General features: G+C 45.7%; 1 protein-coding gene across 2 annotated transcripts in view; it reads right to left on the reverse strand.

The window, feature by feature from the left end:
* Nucleotides 1–7683: 7683 nt before the first annotated feature.
* mtss1lb (MTSS I-BAR domain containing 2b) overlaps nt 7684–21362 on the reverse strand; it is a 63825-nt gene continuing 50146 nt past the window's right edge. For both annotated transcript variants that reach the window (XM_034562679.1, XM_034562669.1), the window contains 8 exons: nt 19098–19255; nt 18165–18272; nt 17911–18008; nt 16583–16868; nt 16424–16498; nt 12272–12454; nt 11676–11841; nt 7684–9345 (listed from right to left, as the gene is read on the reverse strand). In XM_034562679.1, the coding sequence (XP_034418570.1) occupies nt 8459–9345; nt 11676–11841; nt 12272–12454; nt 16424–16498; nt 16583–16868; nt 17911–18008; nt 18165–18272; nt 19098–19255 (1961 nt within the window). In that variant the 3' untranslated portion in view covers nt 7684–8458. The remainder of the gene's footprint in view (nt 9346–11675; nt 11842–12271; nt 12455–16423; nt 16499–16582; nt 16869–17910; nt 18009–18164; nt 18273–19097; nt 19256–21362) is intronic.

Consider the following 21362-nt stretch of genomic DNA (forward strand, 5'->3'; position numbering starts at 1 on the left):
AAGCAATTGATTAATTTCTGAATATATATTATCGTTTTATTTTAGCATTGGTGGTCACTTTATGTCCTGCTACAACAATTAAAAACAGTGTGGACACAAAGTGTCTTCTTTTACTCACAATAAGGGATTTAAGTTAATATTGTTGCTGATGAAAGTTCAGCTAATATATAATCTCTTCCACACACATTTCATCACACGGAACTGTCACTCTAAAATATTACCATGACACTGTTATTATTGTTAGGTTCATTGGCTACAGTTCGCCTCGTGACCTTCGCTGAGCCCTATTCATTGACTTCTCTCAGCGGACAGAATCTCCTGAACTGGCTCAGGACCTTTAGCCCATTTCCCTGTTGTTTAATAAGACCCGCTTCACACGGCAGTGCACAGTTTAAGTACAACTTTTATTAATACTGGAATCATCACAGTGCGTTTTGTTACATTAGCAGTGACTAAAGTTAACAAAAAAAGGGTCAATTTTACAAAAAGGAAGACAGAAAAAAGAAAAACCTTATCATCAGCGACAGAGGCCAAACAACTGTAGAACTTAAGTCACAATAAATTAAAGAAGAGCAGGAGAGGGGACAGGAGGAGGAGGAGGAGGAGAGAAAGACGAGACCAAAGCGCCTGCAGGGCCAGGCGGGGGAGGGGGAGGAGCAAGATATCGGTTTGTACAGACGTAAAGCAGATGTTGTCGTAATGTTATGCTTTGACCAGAATTGGTCCGACTCGCTGGTGAGTTGTGGAGAGACTTTATCGTTTGGAGGCCGCAGAGAAGAAGAAGAGACACCACACTGAGAGCTGACGGCGGGACATTCGGTTCAGTTATAGCGGCCCCAGGAGGCCACTGTGGCCACTCCGCACGACTGTGTGGCCGGAGGTTGCAACGGGTTTCGTCATGATGCCCTGGGGGACTTAAGCGGACCATCACGAAGCTTTGGAGAATCTACCTTTGTCATGTTTGCTTTAGACGGGTGTGTGTGTGTTGTGTGTTTATTCAGTATTAGACAGCATGAAGGATTGACAGATTGCGTGTGGGAGGAAGGGAGGAACAGTAGGGGTCTTAGCCACGTGTCCGTGTGCAACACACATTCATGCAGCCATACACATTCAATGTAACCTGGGCAGATGGCGGAGTGGGTTGTACATCCATGCACATTCACAATACCGGGCACATCCCGGGGTCATCCTCATTAGAATCAGTCGGATAAAGATCTCTTAAATAGGTGACGTTTTTTTTTAAATGGCAATGAAGGTAAACATTAAGTTTCCAGCGCGGACACATTTGAAGGGAACTACCACAAATAAGGCAGCGCTCCGCAACGCTTCCTCGTAGATTTGTAACGGTGTGTTCATGCTGCGACGAGTGCTCGCGGTGGAAGTCTGCCAGCTTTTCTATAAAGCTGAGTAACCAGGGAAACGAGTTTCTAGGCAGCATCAACCCACGACGGGAAGGCGGACTTTTAATTCCAACCGCGTCACATCTGGCGACGGCAAAACAGAACTAGCTGACTGGCTCAAACCTTTTTTGATCTCTATACCATTATTGTAAAAGTCTCCAGAAGTGTAGGCTCAAACTGTGGTTGGGAGAGAGCTGAGTACTGGTGCGGTATCGTGAGTTTTTACCGCCATGCAATGAGTTATGCAAAATATGGATTTAGCGGCGCAGCGCCTAAAGTTTGTACCAAGTGCGCATCCCACATGCTTTGCTCAGTACCCGTGGGACGAAATGCTGCATATCGGGGGAATCGAAACTCCGGAGAGATTAAACGTTTTAAATCACTTTGACATTATCATCTTGTCTTTAACATCTACTTAATGTAGGATGAAATAACCTCTTACTCGTGAAATGTCAAGGTAACGGGCGATACATCTTTTCTTCTTTTTCAGTTCAATAGAGTCATTTCCTTCAAAGTCTTGTTTAGTCTGCTTTTTACCAATAATTAATGGAAGCTAATGTTAGCAAACATTAGCAGCTTTAAATAGATGTTGATTACGGATCAGTCTTTCCATTATCTGCTAATGTTCATTACATGTGAGCATTTAGCATTAGCTTTAATTGTCACTTGTGGCAGGCTAGTTTCCCTTCGAGTGGATTTAAATGTTAGTCAGATTAGCTCCATTTACCAGAAGTACCAATACCCTATAATAAAACTGCATTGTCAATTATGTTTTCGAAGGCATGATATTACTTTCTGCTGTTTGTGTAATGTGTGAAACCAAATGGTACTTATATTTATTTACGTCTTGAATAAGTTAAATAACGCAACAAACGGTATTTGATTTAAGCTAAACCGTGAATATTTAGAAACCTAACTAAGCATACATGTTTGGGGTGTATTTGCGTTTAAATTTGAATGTTTTAAACCACGATTGAGGATGCAGTTTAGTTGGACGGAGACGTCATTTTGCAGAAGATCGGGTTTTGATGGTCTTACCAAACCGGACGATTTCTTCGTGATGGCAACGTGGGTGAAAAAAAGGTCCCAGTGCATGTTGAATAACTGCTCCCATTTGCATCATTAGGTTTCTTTAACAGAAGCTTGCCAATAAACCATTAAAGTAATATAAGCTTCCTGTGAAATGATGCCAGAAAAGATGTCTTAATAAGCATGATCAAAATTAATTAAAATGTAATCTAGCACCAAGATGGCGTGTCAGACCTCCATCTGCTGCCTTGAAGCCAGCTCATGTTACTGTGTACAGTGGGGAGACTTTCACCCTCACTAATGCCTCCGGCTCTTTGAACAACGCACCCCGGACACATAATGGAACCACCCGTTAGCCATTAGCACACACACCCACATCTGAACCGTGGCACACACTCATACCTTAAATACAGAGACACATACGGGGAGGGGAGTGTAGGGCAGACGGACACAGAGAGAGAGAGAGAGAGAGAGAGAGAGATGAGCTATTATTAACTGTGTGAATAAAGACTTCATCAGAATTATGTTTCATTAGCTTTGATGGGCTGCGAGGCACGAGAGAGACCGAGTACAGCCAATGGGACTCTCATTATGACACGCGTTGTTTTCCAACTTGTCAGCTAGATGGCATCCCTGGGTGTTCTGCGCCAGTGGATGGAGGTGAGAAAAGGAGAAGATAATAGAGAGGAATAAGGAGGGAAGGATACATGGGTGTAAAACAGTCTCCCTACTTGAGTGCTGAAACACAAATTTGAAAGTTATTTAATTGGTAGATTCAGAAGGCCGACACCTCTGGGCTTTTCAGACAATGGTGCTGTTGAGTGTTTAAGTCTACGTCCCACTGTGGTCCCACCATCTCAAACGACTTCCCCCAGGTTTTCATATGGAAATATGTTTTCCAGAGTAAAGAAAAACCTCAACATTTCCTCGATTCTTGTTACTGGACATTGCCCCCCCATAGAACCACACCTTTATAATAACGCTGACTTCATCTTTAGTTATGGATCGTTTAATGTGGCAACAGGCAAGTTTTCCCAACCATCGTTAATGTTGGCGCCACGGTCGCAAAGTCGACCCGAGCGCTTTTGTCACACTCTCCGGTAACTAGGGATAGCTACCAGGGGAAAAAAACAAAAGCGCTAACCTCTTCCTGCTTTGGTTGCACAATGGTTGTAGCACTTCCTTTGGGCTAAAACTGGAGCTTTAGTTTTACCAGGAGACGGTACCCAGGGCAGACAGGATTGCATAGTGAAAGCGAGGTGTATAGGGAACCAATCTAAATGCCAATGGTGTCATAATTGTTTTGCCATTACATTGTGCAATCAACATTGACTTCATAGTGAAGTATTAAAGCAAAAAGAAAAATAACAACAACATGTGTATTGCCACTTTAACTTTGGAAAAAGCCAGCTAGCTGTTTCTCTGTGCTTCCAGTAGTTTTATGCTAAGCTAAGCTAACCATGTGCTGGCAGGTATTTCCCAAAATGTCAAACAATTCTGTCAACACTTGACGGTCTGTGTGAGCTCATATTAGTCAAAGGTACATAGACACAGTGTCATCAGTTGCACTTTAAATGGAGTGTGCTTACTGTGTGTAGCTGTAAAATGAAAGAACTGCACCACGTTCCATGTTCGCCCCGATCCAGATGTTGCCCAGCTCGGCAACAAGGCCGCTAATGGCAAAAGGAATTCAAATCGCAGTAATGTCACTGAGAGTTCAGGTCGGATATGTTCAACCTTTTAACTCAATAAGATCCTGAAATGAATGTTAAAATGTTACTTTTGTCAGGGCTCGTTGGACATGCTGTACAGTAGTGAGTTAGGACTGTGTGTCTTTCTCAGTAGAGGAAGAGAGCATTGTTTTGTGTGTATATCCTATGACATGTGTGTGTGTGTTTGTGTGTACGCACGCATGCCTGCACGCATGTCAACCTGGCTATGTATGTTCCCACAGAGCGTCATGTTGTCCAGTTAGCCCCTGCCCCGCCAACGTGCCGGTAGGCCGATACTTCTACCCACATACAAGCACACTCGTAGAAATGGGCATATTGACACATCTGTAGCAGAGAGTAGTTAGATCAGCTTGTTTAGACAATTAGTTCAGTACACAGTTAATTCAGCATGTTAAAAAAAAAAGAAAAGAAGAAACATTATTGTTTAGTTAGATAACCTTTTTTTGTGCTGTTAACCAGGCATTTTAAAGGAAAATAGCAGTTGTATCGTACTCTCGTCTCACACTCATTCTACAGCCAGCAGTGTGATGTGGCTGTCTCGTCGCATACATTTCGAGCGTCCTGTCCTGGTCGTTGTCCTGAGTTGTTATCCATCATCCCCGGGGCAGTATTAACCCTTTCCTCGAGCAATACCGTACTGTAGATAACTGGCAGTGAAATCAGTTGTTTTCCGTTTTGCACTGGAATGAATAAAACACAAAGCTCATGCAGGCGAGTGGGATCGTCTCTAGCGGCGCCCCCGGACGTAAAAATGTGTCTCTAAAATCCAAATCAGAGCCGTCCGAGAGTGGACCAAACGGTATTTTCCTTTAACGCGCCCACACTGGAGCGTCATCGTGAATGTACGTACATGCACACTACCGCTGTATTGCTTTCCTACTGTTTTGAACTTCATTCAGTTGTACAAGAAGAAAGTCCCCCACCCCCACCCCCCTCCTTTCACCTTGCAGTACATTCAGCATACGTACAGTGTATTATATTCATGTACAGTGTGACCTCGATGGCCTTAGCAACACCCTTCAGATGAACATTTTCTCATAGAAATGTGTTTTTTTTCCTCCTTCTTTTTTTGGAAGGGGCGGCTGCTCTGCCCCTTCCACCCTCTCAACCAGTCAGATTCAGCTGATACGACACACAGCATCCACATGTGACAACACACATACAGTAGTCGCCCCTGCTCCCCCCTCGCCTCCCCCCTGTCGTGTGCTGGCAAATAGGGTGACGATGCCTAAAGATTGCAAAAAAATTCCCCTCTCTTTCTTTTTAAATTAATTCTCGTCATAACTGTCTCAATAAGTCAAGAAAAAGAAAAAAGGGTCTCGTAAGAGCGCTGATGACCAGCTGTGTTCAGGTCACTGCAGCCATGTTGATGATGAGTTCCCAGCCAAACGAGGACACACTCACTCGGTCCGCACGCCGCCGCACATCCAGATGTTACACAGCTGAGCAGTTTGTGTTTCAACTGGAGGTTTGGTCTTCTTTTTTTCTCTTTTTTTCTTTTTTTACATTGATTAAAAGTAAGACTAAATATTCAAAAAATACTGCAGAATGAAAAGAAAAGAAAAAAGAAATACTGAAACAGAATAGTCCATGTAATATTTTCTCAAAAACCTTTTAAATCTGTGCGCCTGATTCCCATTTACAAGTAGAGCACAAACAGTACATATTGTATGAACGGGCAGTGAAACGCTCACTCCACACACACACACACACACACACACATCTCCCTCTCTCTGTCAGCTTCAACAGTCTAAATTCAAACCCTCCGGCTTCTTTATACTTCTCACATCCGACTGTCCGTAAACAATCCTCTTAACCAGCCGCGTACTGAGTTGAACGGGGTTCATCTGCACTGTGCTGAGCTGAGCTGAACCGGACTGGTCCGGTCCACTCAAACAACCTGATTACTGGAACGACGTCTGCTTTTCGGTGACTGGACACGTGCTGGTTTTAAGTATTTCCGCTCATTAGTAACCAGTGAGCGGAAATACTGAAAAATCAGTTACTCGACAGCAATAGATGGTCACTTCAGAGATGTCTTCTTCCCAACTGAAGGCTGAGACAAAGCTACTCATTGCTAGCGAGAAGCTAATGGTGGCCCAACACTGAGCAACCAAACGTTTTGGTTTTTTGCCTCTTATGGTGACATTATTGCAACTATAACCCTCTGTACTAGGTGTTTGCATGGTGTCCGTGTATGCATTAAAAAATGTTTTTAAGGTTTTAACTGGAGCCAATCTGGGAGACAATTCAGCTTATGTTCGAGGTTTAACTTTCCCATTATGCAAAAATGTACAGTATTTATAGGTGACACTATATCTGCAGATGAGCTGGCGTGCTGATGTGTATTTGCACATGTACGTGAGAGATTAGTTTGCAAGTGTTTTTGGACATTGGCCTGTTGACGACGCCAAAGTATATTTATGTCTCTCCAACAAACATAATCTACTCTCAAATATATTTCAAGCCTATTGTCGACGAATGCTGAAGTGTTGTTGAACCCAAAATCACAAAGACATATTTTCTACTGTCTGCAGCTACATTGTCTAGGCGTGTTTTTTATCCGGCCAGGTTGTGAGATTTCTGCCTCCCCCCCCCCCCATCCCGATACAGCGGAGGGGAATCTCAGAGGCTACAGAGAAAATAGGTCTGTTTGTCACTTGGGTCAAACAACAACCAGTCTGACCTTTTTGTACCGTGTATTTACATTTATTGTAAACCGAGTCCTGACGTCCAATCCAATTTTGGGGTTAAATATTTTTGCTCTACTTTCTTTTCCTTTCTCTCATTCGACCAATCGCTCCACTAGTCTTCATCACTTCCTCTTTGTCCCTCCCGTCTTCTGCTCCTTCTACGAATTGGATCATTTACTTCCCTCGTATTGGCAACCGTCTCTCTCACTTTTACGCTCCCTCTCACTCAGTCTGAGTACCGCGACACTCATTGGCTATTGTACATGCTGCATTTCCATCAAAGTGCTTTACAGTTACTTTTTTCAGCATTTTTGTAATCCATTTCCTCCACCAGGAAGAGACTGGGACAGGGAGAGAGACACGCCAACAAAACAAAACGACGAGCCGTGGATTCACAGTCGATGAGTAATTTAGCTTTCCTGATGATTGCCTGAATGGGACAAAGGAGAACCCCCCGCCACCCCCCACCCCCACCCCCTCCCCGCCCCCACCCCCCATCGATCCTCCTCTCGGAAACAAGAAAAATAAAACACACATTTATTGCTCCATTTCTGATTTAGCATTCTCTCTCTGGTTCTAGAAAATATATATGAATATATCTATGCGCCTGGATTACTTCTCGCAACTTGTCGCACGGCTGCAACAAGGTAAATGACGTCACGATAGGAAGAAGAAAACACACGTACGACACACAGGAGAAAAAAAGCCCTGCCCTTGTTGGGTAACCAGCTGTCCTGCAGCAGAGCTCTACCCGACCCCCCCTCCCACCCCCACTCCCACACACAGACATACACACACACACACACGCGCTTACGTTTTCACATGCCTACACATGAATCTCCGCACACAGTACACACACACACACACACGCACACACACAGAGGGGAAGGGGGCACTAGCACGGTTCAATGCCAACAGTATTTTTCTCTTTTTTTTTACATTAGACTGAACCAGAGGAGCCCTCTGGCTTGTTAGCTCCCCGTGCTAATACCAAAGCGTCAGTTCAGTGGACTAATAAGTACAGTATGTTGCTGCTGAGACAGCCAGGGTTCTAATCCAGCTGGTCACACGGCACTCTGACCCCCCTCTCTCTCTCGCCCCCCACAGGGCCCTCCTTCAGTCTTTCATCTGGGATTAGACAGCCGGGTTAGTTGGAGAAGAGGATGGGGTAAGGTGTAAGTCGACAAACGGAAACCCAGTCTTTCTCTCTTTCTTTTGCCTTTTTTCCTTTTTTTAATCATATCTGTTTTTCCTGCGAGTCTTTTCGTCCCTGGGTCAAGGTGTAGAGAAGACAAACATGCATCCAACACACACTAGTTATAGTGGCCTGCTAGGAGCCTGTCAATATTCAGTATTTCACTTGTAATTGTCAGCATGAGTTAACATTATTAATGTTAATATTATCATTATATTATATATCATTTACTCTAATGGTGTCTTTAAACTTATTTTTTGTGTTTGTTTTCATTCATCTTCTGTTATATTATAGCTTTCCCTACGTAGTTAAGTGTCTGTGTATGTACTAGGCGGTTGGGTTGCACCACACCAACACCTGACTCCCTATTGGCTGACAAGTATCATCCTCTCGTTGCTTCTCCTCCAATCACAAAATGCGCGGCGCCGAGCGGTCATTGGAGACGGTCTTGCGGAGGCGGACTCCTCTCCTGATGGTGGTCAACATGTCACCGGAACCTTTCGCCCCCTCCGTCCCTGACAAAGCGTTGGTGGGGCCGGTTGGCGGCAGGGCCGGGTCATCGGGGAGGGCGGGGAAAGGAAACTGCCCCTCTCCGAGGGCGTGGGCGCTGGCTACCAACTCGCCGATCTTCTCCACTAGGCTGTGGCGATTGGCCGCGATCATCTGATCCTCCTCTGATCCGGCCGCCGAGCCCGCTCCCATCGCAAGGCCTCCGTGCTGCTGGGCGTAGACCTCCAGCGCCGCCCCCGACCCCCAGGCGGTGTTCGGCAGGCTGAGGCGCTTCGGTGAGGCCTTCACATAATCGAGAGCTCCCTGCCCGTCATCGACTCCGGTGAAGAACACGCACTCCTCACTGCCCACGCGCACAGGCACGCCACCCGAGTGCCCCCCACCTGCGTACCCCCCACCAGCTGCGCCAAGTGAATGCGAGTCTCCGGGAACTGTGGGTGTCTTGACGGGCACGATGGGTGGTCGGATGGGGATAGGCCCCGCACTGGACAGCGTGCGCCTCACGCCCGGTTTGGTAGATGGGGTTCGGCGGATGGTGGCGGTGCCTGGAGTACCTGCTCCACCTCCGCCAGGTCCGCCGGGTTGTCCTGGTATCCCATGACCCCCAGGACCAAGAACCCCGCTGGGTAGGCCGGCTGTGCTCGCCGGCCTCTTGGTCTGGATCATGCGGCGGTAGTTCTGGGCGATGTTAGAGTGTCGAGGAATGGTGGAGGACTTGTCAAACTCTGTCTGTCCATCTGGTCCTTCAGCATCACCGTTCACTGAGTAGCAGTCATAATCTGAACCTAAAGGGGTGGGCGGAGTAAAAAGACAAGGGATAGAGGAGAGAATTGGCATCAAAGGAAGAACATCATTTGGATGAAGGAAGCCAATACTGACAGCCATCATTGTGTTGCACAAACACATTGAATATTATTACATTTCATCTTGTTATTGCCATCTCCCAGCTGTTGTCAAGGAAACTGTCAGAACTCTCACATAATGTGCAAGCTGCTTGGATGATTAGGGGTGATTCACTTGTTTAATTTTGGCAACTGAATGAAGTCAAAATTCGACAGAGCTTGTAAACATTGATTTTTGTATTAAAAATAATTAGAATATCATCCTCTGACAGGTTGGAGAGAGATTTTGAAAAATATAAGATGATTAAGGCGGCCAGGAGGTATGGAATGAATATGGGTTACTGAGAATGAACGAGAGTATCTGTAACGGGACCACAGCATCTGTGGTCGTTTACTTAAAACAAGTCCTTACAGGCACAGCATGCACCTAAGGTCTGGAAGGATGCTGTGGTGGTCCCTAATCCAAAATCCAGTTGCCCCAAAAGTCTAAATGATTTTAGACCAATTGCTCTCACATCAATTTTAATGAAAACTTTGGAAAACACTGGTAAGGTCAGAAATGTTAAGGAAAACTGAGGTATCAGTTGATCCCGTGCAGTTTGCTGATAGGCCACAAAGAGGAGTAGAAGATGCCACTTTGTTTCATTTCCTTTTTAAACACTTAGAGGGAAATGGATCTCTATTTGTAGATTTCTCCTCTGCTTTGAACACAATTCAACCTCATATTTTAACCAGTCGGCTTTTAGAACAATTTGACTTAAGTCACAATCGTATGAGTTGGATTCTTGACTTTTTAACTAATAGGATACAAAGAGTCTTCTGTCGGACCAAGTTTGCTCCTCCACTGGCTCCCCACAAGGATGTGTGCTCTCACCCCTATTATTCATCCTCTACACAAATATGTGTGAGACCATTTTAAATGATGCAGATGATTGTTATCGTTAGTCGGCTCCAGGGCAATGAGACCAGCCGCGGTCCGGTCATCCACGACTTTACGAAGTGGTGTGAGGAGTCATTTCTTCAATTAAACATATCTAAAACCAAAGACATGATAATTGATTTTAGAAAACATGCCCACACACACATGAGGTTGTATCCATTAAGGGTGGAATGTGTGGAATCCTACCAATAGCTTGGGACAATTATTGACCCAAAACTGAATTATAATGCAAACTGTGAAGCCGTGTGCAAAAACAGGGACCTGCATTTGTTTCTTTGAGGAAACTGTTCCATTTCCACATAGACAAAGGCATGATGACCTTATTTCATCGTGCTTTCATTGAATGAATTTTATCTTTTTCTTTGGTGTCATGGTTTGGAGGCCTGACCTTTAACATAAACTCTCTACATCAGATTGTGAAATGGTCTAGCAGGCTGATTGGTGAGTCCCAGCTGAGCCCAGAGTCCCTGAACGTAACACAGTTACAACGGATAACGGGCTCCATCTTGAAAGACGACTCCCACCATTTGCACAGGGAGTTTCAGCTTCTCCCTTCTAGACGGAGGTATTTAGTGTGGAGAACAAAGCTTTGTTCCGGCAGCCGGCATTCAGGTGAACAAATTATAATAATAACAGTGCACTGATTTGAGGCTTTGTGTACTCTTATCGTCGTGTCTGTCTTGTTGTCTGTGTTGATTGTAATGTGTGTCGAGATGAATGCCTCACTTTCCATTGCGAAACAAGTCCACCTACGGGTACAAAAAATTCCACAACAAAACGGGCACGATAAGTCAATGTTGACTTAGTTTCACACTGGACATGAACCGCGGTCTCCTCGCTTTTTAAAATGACACCAGTTGCTCTAATAATGGCGCGGATGGCGTCGGTATGAGACGCCATGGGGCACTGACCACTGCATTCTACACCGTCAATGGTGAAATGATTATTATATTCATCATTTCTTCACTTGCTATTGACATTGCTATTTAGCCTAAACATATGCATGTATCCTCATAGGATAGCTGCTGCTTGACGACATGACTCTCGAATGCACGAGCATCCCGATGCCTCAGCGACTCCACTCTCCCTCAGCATCAACCCACGCCATATGTTAAAGCTTGATTGACAGGCTGGCTCTAATGCTGCCTTCAGCAATATGTAAGCGTTTCTTGAACCGTGTGTTAACTGTTGCCTTACGATGCAGATACATTAGGATTTGCTTGTGTGCTTTTGTAATTCTGTGGATGTTTGCCATCGACACCTCCAGAAGACACACGACATTGGGCCATTTCTTCATATCGAACAAAAGGTGGACAGCGGATTAGAGTCTCACCTTGCGAAGGAATGGTGTCCTCAGAGCAGGAGGGGGTTGTGGTCTCTGTGCTGTAGCCACTGGAGTACTGCAGGGAGTCTCTGTTGCTCTTCTGCTGCTCCATACTCAGTCCTCTGGTCAGCACCATGGCCAGGTCACTGGCGGCTGGAGACACCTCCTCTCCGTGCTGTGGGCGGACGGAGACAATACGTAACTCAAACTCTTCAACCTTTTTTGGTGATCACATGTTAGAAATGTCGTGAGCTTCAATGAGCTCAGAAATTGATGTGCACATTGACACAGGCATTACACATGCTAATAATTCACAGTGGAGAGAAAAAAGTGGATGAAACCTCTGGATGTTGGATGATCCATTTTAATCACATATGAATACATTACATACGGTCATCACTCCAAAACTGATACAGAAACCTAATCTGAATTTATTCAAATTCAGCTTCTATCACAGTTCCAATGACAATGTATATATATATATTCATATATAGGTTGCTGTCATTGTTTATTGTCTCATCCTTGAATGTAATTAAAGTGGAATAGCCTTCGACATAACTGTCCTAATCTATTTCCTCGTGTCTTTCTCCTTTTATCTCCGTTACCTTGGCAGCGATGTTAGCCGGGGTCATCCTGTGTCTCTGCGCGTCATCGGGGTGCGACGGCCCGGCATATCCCTGGGAGCTCGGCGACATCTCGTTCTCCCTCAGCCTATCGAGCGGTTCCTTCCTCCTCTGGACGGCCGCCGCGGCCACCGGCTGCTCGTACTGACCTGCTTTGGACCAATCCTGAAGGGGCGAATCAAATTAGTGAAACAGGAAGTAGCGAGGTGGGATGAGCAGGAGAGACGTGTCCACTATCCAGCAGTTTGAAGCCCTTCATCTGAGTGCAGAGAGAGGGGGCCTTTACGGGGTGGGATCGTGCGTGGGCTGCTTGGAGAAGAGTGTGTGAGTGCGTGGGTGTGTGTGGGCAGGGGCCTTTTGGAGCGTTTGAATGTGTTTATGTTGATGAGTTTGATTGGTCAGCTCTCCGCACCCTGCTGAGTTTTGGCCAATCTCCAGTCAGTAGATTGCAAAACCAGTGAGTGAGCCAGGGGAGGCCGGAAAAAAAAAAAGGATGCATGCACACACAGCAGGTGAGGTTGAACACGTTAAGGTAGCAAATCAACGAGGTTATGAATGAATTAATATCGGGTGTTGAAAATGAAAAAAAAATAAACAAAATAAAAATGCATTAACTGAATAGGAAACAGAAAAAGAGAAAAAAGCAACTGAAGAAATGGAAGCGAATGGAAAAAAACAAACCTTCCAGATAGGAACCTTGGATGTGGGAGAGGAGGAGCTGGATCCAGGGGGGCAGTTATAGGGTGGGGACTCAGCAACAGGTAGAATGACAGAGAGAGGCCTGGTGGAGCCAGGGTGAGAGAGAGCGGGGCGGAAGGTAGCGAAGGACGAGCCAAACTGCGGGATGAGAGACACAGTCACGTCGTGAGAGGAAGACAGAGAGACGGACGCAGAGCTCGGCCCCGAACACGAGAGAATGAAAGCCACACGAGTACACACACACACACACACACACACACACACACACACACTGCACGATACACACTCACACGCCAAGCCCTCAGCGTGAAACTGATGAGCGGGAAGAGATAAGAAGATAAGTTATGCGGCAAGTTGAGAATAGAAAGGGGCCTTGAAGATACAACTAGTGACTGCTGTCCATGCATCCCAACGACGAGAAAAACTAAGTCTGTGATTTCTAGAAAAGCCGACGGATCACAGCTACTCTTCATCTATCTGTTAGAAAGGCGATGTGATGCGGTTAAAGCAGCAGGCATTTAAATAAAGCAGACGCTTTTCTTTTCTTTTTGACAGTCCGTGCAGTAATGCTGCATCACTGTAGCGCAGAATTAGACAACGGGAATTTGATGAAAAACACTTTTTTTGTTCTGATGTGCTCATCCAAGAGTCTGTTTTGATACCGTAAGTGAAAAAGATAGTGTTGTCCCCGTGGAGAAACAGCTGAGAGAGGCGTCTGTGCTCCGTGTTTGTAAACTCTGATAAAACGTAACCTTTCACCTTCTCATCGCTGCCCCCCTCCCCTGAGGACTGAGTATGGACCTTCTGCAGTCATATCAAGTATTTCCTTTTCTTCCCAATTCCACTTTCCCCCAAAAAAATGGACCATCCACACAAAGGAGAAATGTACGCTTTATCAGAGTATTTTGGCAAACAATGAGAAATACTCGGGGACAGCCCCCTGCCCCCCAACCCACTAAGCATGTGTGGTAGAGTTCACCCAGACAGCTCAGTAAATAATGAATTAATTTAACTTAAAGCTAGGGTTGGTAATTGTCACCAAAAACAGCTTTCTCATAAATTGTCTTTACATTCCGACAGCAAACAATAAATCAAATGCTCCGACAGAAAAACAAAGACATGAATAAATGTGGTATGCCTGTGGCTGTTGTAATAAGCCCGTCCAATCGGCACATCCGTCCTCGAATGCGTCGTTTTGGATGATGGCACTCACTGCACGTCACCAGAGTGATCCACAACGTGCCAACAGACGTGAGTACCGATTGAAAGCCGCGTTCTCTGTCGACGTCACGTCGGCGATCATTTTGGGCGAAGAAGCGTCGCAGCAGGCCTGAGAGGACCAGTGCTGCCGGTTTGGTGATCCTAGTGCCGCCAGCGACTTTAATTGTCAACAAGTTTGTATCCATTGCGCTCTTGCTAGTTTCTGAAGAATCGCTTTACATTGTTGCTCTCGGTGAGACTAAATGAAACTTAAAGCAACACTGCTCTACCACGACCGTGTTGCCACCGCGAGCTCTGCTCTGATCACAAAGAACTCACATGAGCTGTTTCCTTTATGTTAAGAGTAACGCGACTTCTGATACAACCCACAGGTTTCATGTGCAGAGGATTGTTGTTTTGATGTGAGATGTAATCAAGGCAAACCCACGAGGCGGCCCTCACACATCGGAGACGCACCACACACCATCAGATGCTTGTGAGGGCGTTAATCAACCCCGAAAAGGGAAGGCAGTCATACGAGCGAGCTGCTGCGGATGACAGACGCTGCCTCCAAAAAGAAAACACATCCCGACATGAATATTTACTTTTTCCTTCGCGAGCGTCATTTGAATTGTATTCATGTTTTGCTGACAGATGTGCGCACTAGTCAAAGGATGCATAATGAAAATGGATGGAGACAAGCTCTCCGGCATGAATAAACAGGGTTTTGGAGTCTGCGGTTTTGGAGAGGTTTTTAATGTGAGCGCGCCTGCACCAGCTGAAGTGGTGGAAACAGAATACAAGCGTGCAGTGCAACGCTTTTTCTGTTGACCTGGTCTGAGTTGGTGGGGCGTGGGGGGGGGGGGGGGGGGTGTACAATGCTGGGAATCTTGTATTGCCACTGACACTCGGCTGTGGTGAGCCACCAAAATACAGCAATATACAAAACACAAGTAGGTCAAAAAAATATTCTCTTTGTGCTCAGGAGGACTCCACGTTGCACTGTGTGCCTGCACGAAATCAAAATCAAAATGATAGTCCTTTGAGTCCGATTCATGCAATAACATATTTGGTAGCATTGGAAATGAAGGTATAGCTCATGTCTGAGGAGCGTTTCTTTTAGCCATCGATCTGACGGTGCTTGATATTGTACCACCAAAAAGCATTCTCGGCCCACGGAGGGTCTGGTTGCAGCGTTGCCTCCCTATCTAGATGCCTTCCACTGTTTTCAAAAAAATCCATTAAACTCTTAACACAAAAACTCCTGCTACCTATCGTTTTAAACAGCATGCGTGCTGTAGTTCTGTCCCATAATGATTTTTACGCGACCACAATCGTCACAGTTGTTTGAACAATAGCGCTCTCTTTTCTATTCTTTTTTTTTTTTTACTAGAAATGAAGTTTCTGGCACCAGAAAACGGTATTCGAAAAAAAAACACGGAAACGTGTCGGTGAAGATAAATGTTGAAAGTTGAATCTGCAAGCTGTTTTAATGGATTCCTGAAATCACTAAGAGACCAATTTGGGATGATGAGCAAACTTGCTGGCGAACAGATGGCGGTATCCTCTGACCGTGGCGAAGGCATCAGAGGCTTTAAACTTTTAATGGGCACTGATGGATGGAGGGATAAAGAACCTTTAGGGCCCGTCGTGGGACGGCAACAGAGACGTCCCATCGCAGAGAATTCATGTTCCTTTGTTGGCCAAATGAAACTCCTTTGTCACTCCTTTTTGGACACATTTCAAAAGTCTCAACTAAAATCAAGAGGTTTTTTTTACATTTTGGAATCTGTCACTGATTCGCAGCGGCGCTAATTTTGATAATCAATACAGTGCTCCATAATACGGCAGCAATGCCCCGAGAGGAAATGAGGAGAAAAGCATTTTGGATTCAGTTGGGACACGTTTGTCCTTAAGGGTCTTATTGGATGTTATTACATTTACAAATTACACCTCACAGGTGTAACCTTCTGTTGCAAATGGGGTTAAATGTATTTGGACATAATAAAAATAACAAAAACGGCATCCAGTATAAATTGAATAAATGATCATTTTAAGAATTATTGGCATCCGTTATAAAATAAATGTATTTAAAGCTCCGATTAGATTAACTGATGCCAAAATGTACCTGTACTTCTTCGATTTATGCAAAACGTTCAATGCTTCTAAGATATTTGGTTTGAGTGCGATGCTGCGTATGACTGCTTATTGTACAGTGTGGAGGAGAGGACTTACGGTGGTGGGGGAGCTGCATTCACTGACTGACTGGCAAGTTTCTGAGGCCTCTGACGATGCCGAGCTGGATGACTTCTACAGCGGGTAAATCAAAAAAACACACGTGAATATATATATATAATTAAAAAATGTTCAAACATGAAAAAGCCAGCGACTCACCTGGCTAGTGATGTCCGAGGGCATGGGCGAGGGCGGCTTGGAGTAGATGTTCGCATCCTGGGACACAAAGCCCGAATCGTGGGAGGAGACGCTGCTGAGGCGGTGGGCGGCGATGCCCCCCGGTGGCAGAGGCTGGTGCGGCAGGCTGCTGCGGTAGCGATAGGAGGAGGAGGAGGAGGATGAGGTGGGTGAGTGGGGCCCCGAGCCTCCACCACCTACACCAACACCGATGCCGCCGCCTCCCCCTGATGAACGGGAGGCGCTACTGTGGGCGCTGTTGACACTGCTGCAGGAGGGGGAAGGTGAGGAGGAGGTGGAGGAGTAATGGAAGGGTGAGGAGTGTGAGGGGAGGATGAAGGTGATGATTGCCATCAGTGTTTAGGGGGATGGAGCACGATTACAGGGGCGTGTCGGTTCCATTTAGGAGGAGGAAGTTGACACAGCATTTGTAATGAGGGGTTAGTTTTTTTTTGGCGAGGATGATGAAGTTGATGATTGGAAGATGCGATGCAGGGGTTTTGTGATTGGTTCACATGATGAGGTGAGGTTCAGGAGTAGTTCACAGCAAGTAGTTGGTTCAGCACACGCATCAAAGGCACACACGAGTCACGAGAGTGGAGAGCCCCGAGAGAGGGAGAGGGAGAGAAGGAAACCAGGTGACCAAAGAAACCGAGAGAAAGAGGGCAAATCACATGACCGAGCGAAAGAGGGCAAATCAACCAATCACAGGAATGCACACAAACAAGATGCGAAAAAAAAGAAAAGACAGACAGACAGGTGGAGAAAGAAACAAGCACAGAGAATGACGGTGATGGTGAGGGGAAGGAGGGGAGAGGGGGGGGGGGGGGGGGGGGGGGGGGGGTTGAGGAGGGGGGGGGGGGGGGGGGGGAGACAGAGAGTGTGTGAGCTTATGAGGATCCAGGGCACACACACAACACACAACACACACACACACACACACACAGGGCGACTACTACAACATGCAAACACTGACGACAAAAGAACTACAGAAATACACATCTAGTTTACGGCCCTATACCTGGAGCATTCATTTTGTTATTCACAGATATTATAATATCATATTAGACAGGACTGGACGCATCTGTGCCGAAAGAATGTCGACGCTCAGTTATGCAAAAAAATCAATATCTTTGGTCATCTTTCGTGCAGCTGTTGGAAAGATCTCCAGAATGTTCCTGAAGGTGACTGGACAAACAGTAATGGTGGACGGACACACGGTGAAAACCCAAAACACCAGTGAAGGCTCCAAGGTGTTGCTTGTCTGTGTGTGCGTGTGCGTGTGTGTGTGTGTGTGTGTGTGTGAGCACCTGCACATGCTGCTCTTGCGGGAGCCGGAGCTGCTCGGGGACGAAGGAGGCGTCTGATAGGACCAGCTGTAATCGGACCCCTTCAGATCCTTAATCACCTGAGAGAGAGAATTGATCCTCATTAGTTTCCTTTTTCTCTGTCTTTCGTTTCTCTTTTCTGTGTGTGTGTGTGTGTGTGTGTGTGTGTGTGTGTGTGTGTGTGTGTGTGTGTGTGTGTGTGTGTGTGTGTGTGTGTGTGTGTGTGTGTGTTTCACCTGTTCACTAGCTGGGGGCAGTTTGTGAGGATCGGTCGTCAGCACAGTGAGGTCATCAATGATGGCCTGGAGGTGGGTGATCTCTCCCAGCATGGCGATCTCTCCTTTCTAACAACAAACAGCAACACTCTTATTTCCCGCTGACCTCGCCGTCCTCCAATATTGAGCGCTGCACTATAATCATAGGTGTGATATTTGACTTGATTTATGACTGAATGTTACGTTTGTCTCATATTAACACTAGCTCTAGATGTTCCCACAGGCCTGCAGCTTCACTGTGACGGCTGCAACAAGACGGTGTGTCAATCAAGAGAGATGAAAGTCTCACGATGATTATTATTTTTTGTTTAGTTCATTTTTGTTTTTCACATGTGATGATATTTTTTTTTCTGATGCAACACATAATAGCTCATCAATCATGTTTACTGCACTGAACATACATTTTAACACATTTTAAGATTTTTCCTAAAATCGCCATATCACAATATATGTAAAAATGTATATACATTTATATATATATATATATATATATGCACAATACATATTCTCATAGTTATTGTGATATTAATATTGTTCAGCCATATTTACAGTCTTTTGTCATACCTCCTCCTGACTGATTTATGAATTACTTTTTCTTTGGTTTTATAAAATCCCAGGTAGAAATGGTGTGATGTAACTTCATCCCAATACGTTTGAACCTTAATGCGATATAATAATTGACTGTCATATCTTTGGCCACAATAACTGTAATCTGACACTGTCGCCTCCCGGTGGAACTCGTGAGCATTGAAGGTGTCGCTCTTTGTATTTTTTTGTTGGGATCCCACGACCAACAAATGAGTAAAAGGCACTGCTCGTGGATTGCAGTCCGTGCCGTTGCTCGGCAACAACGGAAGCCGGTGGCCAACACTGAGCAGAAGGTCGCCTCCTCACCACAACGGGCTGCAGGAAGCCGATGACGGTGCAGAAGCGACCCCTCTCCTCCACGAGGGCCCGGCGCACCGCCTGCTTCTCCGTCTCCTCCATCAGCAGACACAGGTCCGTCACATCCTGCATGGCGCTGTCCAGCTGGGGCTGCAGGTCCACTCGCCCTGGGGTGGGTGTTGGGGAGAAGTGATGAGAAAACACATTTGAGATAGGAGAGAGTGAGAGAGTGAGAGAGTCGGGTCGGAGGTGGGGAAACTCGATGGTAGTCATGTATGAAGGGCAGAGGAGGGGTGGAGAAAGATGGGAGGTGCATATTGTGTGACATTAACAGGATGTGGGATTGATGGGATGTGTATCCCGTCACCAGGCCCCGCTTGCCCAGAATGCAATGCTCCATCAATCCACTGGCATACATTATGAAATTCCGACTGAGGGAGATGGAGGTCAGCAGCAACACTTTGTTTGATGTTTCGGCTCAGCACTTGTTATCATTTCTACGTATTATTATATTTTCATATATTCTATTATCCACAGACAGAGGCAACCCTAATGACACAATTTCCTGCGCACTACAAAAAGCACGTCTCTCGCTCGCGGTCCCCCACTCCTCTCGTCTTAACATCCCCGGATCGTCTCTGTGTGTGCACGCAGGTGTGTGTGTGTGTGTGTGTGTCTTCCCGTCCTGCCATCGATCTGGGCCCCGTCTACCTTCACACGTCATTCACACGCACTCCTCTTCCATTCTGTTAAAACCTCTCTCCCTGTGTCTGTTTCCTGGTGCCCGTTACATCTTATCCTTTATTAAGCTGAAGTTATTCACAGTATGTTTTAATATTTCTCTCCTTCATCCTCTGAATACTGAACAGATTTGATCATGCTTAGAACATGTTGGATTTCCAGGGCCTTTCCACAAACGCCTTAGTGAGACTGTTGGTGTGCAGTTTCCCCCGTAATGACAGTACGGAGCCAAGACACAAATAAAGTCTTTCTGCACTAAAAGCTCAATGCACAGCTTGATCACAAAAGGTGAGACGTAGGTGTGCACGTGTGGCAAAGAACATCTCAATCCACTGTCAACAGAAGAAAACGTGGAATGCAAAGGGATGGAAAGGCGAGGCATGGAATAAGTGTTGTTGTAGTGTTGCGGAGAGCAGAACGGGCCACCACAAAGCTCCGAGGAGAAGTCATGCAGGAGTCAGGCAGGAAGTTAAAGAACTACGTCATGCGTTTGTCGGGGGTGAAACTCCACCACTCCAACTTCTCAAACCGCTGCAGAGGAAACAAGCCGGTGCGTGGCGCTTCTTTAGGAGCCGCTGTGTTGCAGCTGCTTTTACAATAAAGTCCGGGTAGCGATGGTCGGAGATAAAATCAGCATGGATATCTATGACGTGAGCCAATGTTAGTTATGGAGCTAATAATATCATTAATTGTTGTTTTAATACTGTACGCACCCCAAAAGCACATCACAACGCTGACATAATCAATTATATTGATTACAAAAATGAAATCTTTAAGAACACGGCATTATTTTTCTAGTCAGATTCCAAAAACCTTTTCCACATACGATGCTTATAGATTTTTTTTTTTTTTTACGATGCTAGACACGGGCAAGCGCTTGAGAACTTGCACTTACATGTTTGTTTAGTTCACAAATCACAATCCCTGTTTTCCAACATGGCCGCCTTGTCCACGGTTTCACAGCCAAGCTTCCGTTGTCGTGCTCGTGCTTCTTCTCCTGAAACATCTCACTGACCGGCTGGCATAAACAATAGAATCCTCGTTATGTTTGGAGCCATCAAAAGAAAGGGCTGCTCTGCAGTGGACCTGGAGTTATGTAACATAAAGGAACGTCTACCCTTTCGTCTGCATGATATAGTTAATACAAATCCCTCATCGGACCAATAGAAGGTGGGACTGAGGTCCTGTGTGTTTCAGGGTTGAACTAAAACGCTGTTACCTGATCCTGGGATCACATCTAGCTTTGGTTCAAGGTGTGCTTTTGTGCTACATTTCACCAACTAAATCTTTATCAAGTTACCCCAAACTAATACCTTATTTCTTTAGGGATGGGGTAATCCAGCCTTGATTTCATGACTATTCCATAATATTGCAAAAACAGTCCCCGAACATACACAGAAACCTTCCCACGACCCCCAGAGGTCACACACATCACAAGTGCAGCAACAAGCCCTCAGCAGCATGCCGGATGAACCGGGTCGAGCTCCGCGACACACATGCACGTTTGGTCGTCTGCAGCAGAAGGTTGAGAGT

The sequence above is a fragment of the Cyclopterus lumpus genome, chromosome 3 (assembly GCF_009769545.1).
Source record: "Cyclopterus lumpus isolate fCycLum1 chromosome 3, fCycLum1.pri, whole genome shotgun sequence".
NCBI lineage: Eukaryota > Metazoa > Chordata > Actinopteri > Perciformes > Cyclopteridae > Cyclopterus > Cyclopterus lumpus.